This window comes from Lathyrus oleraceus, chromosome 1 (genome assembly GCF_024323335.1).
Source record: "Lathyrus oleraceus cultivar Zhongwan6 chromosome 1, CAAS_Psat_ZW6_1.0, whole genome shotgun sequence".
Lineage (NCBI taxonomy): Eukaryota > Viridiplantae > Streptophyta > Magnoliopsida > Fabales > Fabaceae > Lathyrus > Lathyrus oleraceus.
This window is the reverse complement of record NC_066579.1, coordinates 336,528,095-336,531,354: the sequence shown is the minus strand read 5'-3', so window position 1 is coordinate 336,531,354 and position 3,260 is coordinate 336,528,095. Positions and strand designations below refer to the sequence as shown.

Here is a 3,260-nt window from a genome sequence, read left to right as displayed (position 1 = left end):
ACTTACTCGCCGCTTGGGGATTTAACTATGAACGTTCTTTTTTTGCATTCACAAATCAAAACAAAATTTTATTTTGAAAAAAAACAATTTTTTTTTTCAAATATTCGTTTCAAGAATTTTTATCAAAATAAAAATGATATTTTTGCGGAGCAGAAATAAAATAAGGATTGCCAATAAATGGATAAGTCTCGAATTTTATTGATAGGATGGTGATCCGCAAATGGCGTGATCCCATGGATATTTACAAAGTTAGAAAAATGGTAATATGGGAAAAGGCTACATTAAAATACAATGAAACTATTCTCCTTAACAAATTTGAATTCCAGATGTATTTGGGCATCTGATAAGAGCCAGTTGAGAGCTTTGGCAGGCAGACGTTTCTTCAAGTGATCCAATCTGATCTGATGCAGTTACTTGCCATAATCCTTTGTTTTTCCTAGATTGCCTTTTCAGGTTTTCAATCTACCAGGATAATCATTTTCTGTTTATGTCTCTAATTTTTGCCTGGACCGCCCTTTCGGGTTTTCAGTCCACCGAGATGCTCATTTTTGCCTAAACCGCCCTTTTGAGTTTTCGACTTAGCGAGCTATTCTTTTATTTTTTCTAGAAGAAGTATTTCTTGATTGCGTCAGTATTCACAGGACGTGGGAGCTCCTCACCATCCATATTTGTAAGAATCTAGGCCCCCCCGGAGAAGGCTTTCTTGACAACATATGGGCCATCATAATTAGGAGTCCACTTGCCCCTAGAATCAGATATGAAAGATTGAATCTTTTTAAGCACAAAGTCACCTTCTCTGAATACGCGAGGTCGGACCTTCTTGTCGAATTCTTTCTTCATTCTCTGCTGATTTAACTGATCATGGCATAAAGTCGTCATTCTCTTTTCTTCAATCAAATTCAGTTGGTCATACCTGCTTTGACACCATTCAGCTTCTGATAACTTAGCTTCCATCAAGACATGCATTGACGGGATCTCTACTTCTATTGGGAGCACTGGTTCCATGCCATAGACAAGAGAAAATGGGGTTGCCCCTGTTGAAGTACGGACGGACGTACGATATCCATGCAGAGCAAAAGGGAGCATCTCATGCCAGTCCTTATAAGTCACTACCATCTTCTGAATGATCTTTTTGATGTTCTTGTTGACAGCTCCAACAACACCGTTCATCTTAGGTCTGTAGGGAGAGGAATTATGATGTTCAATCTTGAACTCTTCACACATTTCCTTCATCATTTTATTGTTCAGGTTTGAAACATTATCAGTGATGATTCTGCTTGGCACACCATAACGGCAAATAAGTTGATTCTTGATAAATCTAACCACCACCTGCTTGGTCACATTGGCATATGAGGCCGCTTCAACCCATTTTGTGAAATAATCAATAGCCACCAGAATGAAACGATGTCCGTTGGAAGCTTTGGGCTCAATCATACCAATCATGTCGATACCCCACATAGAGAAAGGCCATGGATAAGAAAGAACGTTGAGCAGAGTCGGAGGTACATGTATCTTGTCAGCATAAATCTGGCATTTGTGACACTTCTTCACATACTTGCAACAGTCAGCTTCCATTGTCATCCAATAATAACCCACTCTTAACATTTTTTTAGCCATTGCATGTCCGTTGGAATGAGTACCAAAGGAACCTTCATGAACTTCTTACATCAATAGGCCTGCTTCGTGTCTATCCACGCATCTGAGCAGAACCATGTCAAAGTTTCTCTTGTATAGCACGTTTTCGTTCAGAAAGAAGTTATTAGCCAGTCTTCTCAAGGTCTTCTTATCTTTGTTTGATTCCCCAGGTGGGTATTCTTGACTCTAGAGATAACACTTGATGTCGTGGTACCATGGCTTGTCATTAGAGACTTCTTCCATTGCAAATACATGAGTAGGTCTATCAAGATGCATAACATCGATCTTAGGCACATCATTCCAACGATTCACAATGATCATGGAAGCCAAAGTTGCCAAGGCATCTGCCATCTGATTTTCCTTACGAGGGATGTGATGAAATTCAATATTTTTGAATAAGGTAGATAACCTCCTTGCATAGTCTGTGTATGGGATTAGGCCGGGTTGACGAGTTTCCCATTCTCCTTTAATTTGATTGCTAACTAGAACCGAGTCTCCATAAACATCGAGATTTTTTATTCTAAGATCAATGGCTTCTTCTAGACCCATGATGCAGGCTTCGTATTCCGCCATGTTGTTCCTGCACTTGAATGTTAATCTTGCAGTAAAAGGGATATATGAGCCATAAGGAGTGATGATTACTGCCCCAATACCATTACCATAAGCATTAACTGCTCCGTCAAATATTAAACCCCATTGAGAACCTGGCTCTGGCCCTTCATTTGGCAGTGGTTCATTGCAATCTTTGGCTTTTAAGTACATCACATCTTCATCTGGAAATTCAAAATTTATAGACTCATAATCATCGATTGGCTGATGAGCTAAATGATCGGCCAAGAAACTTCCTTTGATAGCTTTCAGGGTGTGATACTCAATGTCATATTCGGACAAGAGCATCTACCAACGAGCAATTCTTCCGGTCAATGCAGGTTTTTGAAAGATATACTTAATCGGATCCATCTTGGATATCAACCAAGTTGTGTGATTCATCATATATTGACGGAGATGCTTGGCAGCCCAAGCCAGAGCACAACAAGTTTTCTCTAGCATGGAATATTGGGACTCGCAGTCAGTGAATTTCTTGCTCAAATAATAGATGACATACTCTTTTCTTCCTGTTTCATCGTGTTAACCCAAGACACATCCCATAGATTTTTCTAGTACAGTCAGATACATAATCAATGGTTTTCCCTCAACTGGAGGGGACAAGATAGGAGGTTCTAGCAAATACTTTTTGATACTGTCGAAGGCTTTTTGACAATCATCCGTCCAAACACAACCCTGATCCTTTCGGAGGAGCTTAAAAATGGGAGCACAAGTAGCAGTCATATGAGATATGAACCTCGAAATGTAGTTCAAACGTCCAAGGAATCCCCTCACCTGCTTTTCTGTTTGAGGTGCTGGCATTTCCTGAATGGCTTTAACCTTGTCGGGATCAACTTCAATACCCTTTTGACTGACGATGAAGCCTAAAAGCTTTCCTGATCGAACCCCAAAAGTGCATTTGTTTGGGTTCAAGCGGAGTTTGTATTTTCTCAAATGCTGAAACAGTTTCAAAAGATACTCAACATGATCTTCCTCAGTCTTGGATTTTGCTATCATATCATCTACATAGACTTCAATCT

The 3,260-nt window shown here is 39.8% G+C and overlaps 1 protein-coding gene across 1 annotated transcript; it reads right to left on the bottom strand.

Moving 5' to 3' along the window:
- Positions 1-1,821: 1,821 nt before the first annotated feature.
- LOC127105511 (uncharacterized) lies at positions 1,822-2,532 on the bottom strand. Its single transcript, XM_051042705.1, has one exon. The coding sequence runs from the start codon at positions 2,530-2,532 to the stop codon at positions 1,822-1,824; it is 711 nt and encodes a 236-aa protein (XP_050898662.1).
- Between the last annotated feature and the right edge of the window lie 728 nt (positions 2,533-3,260).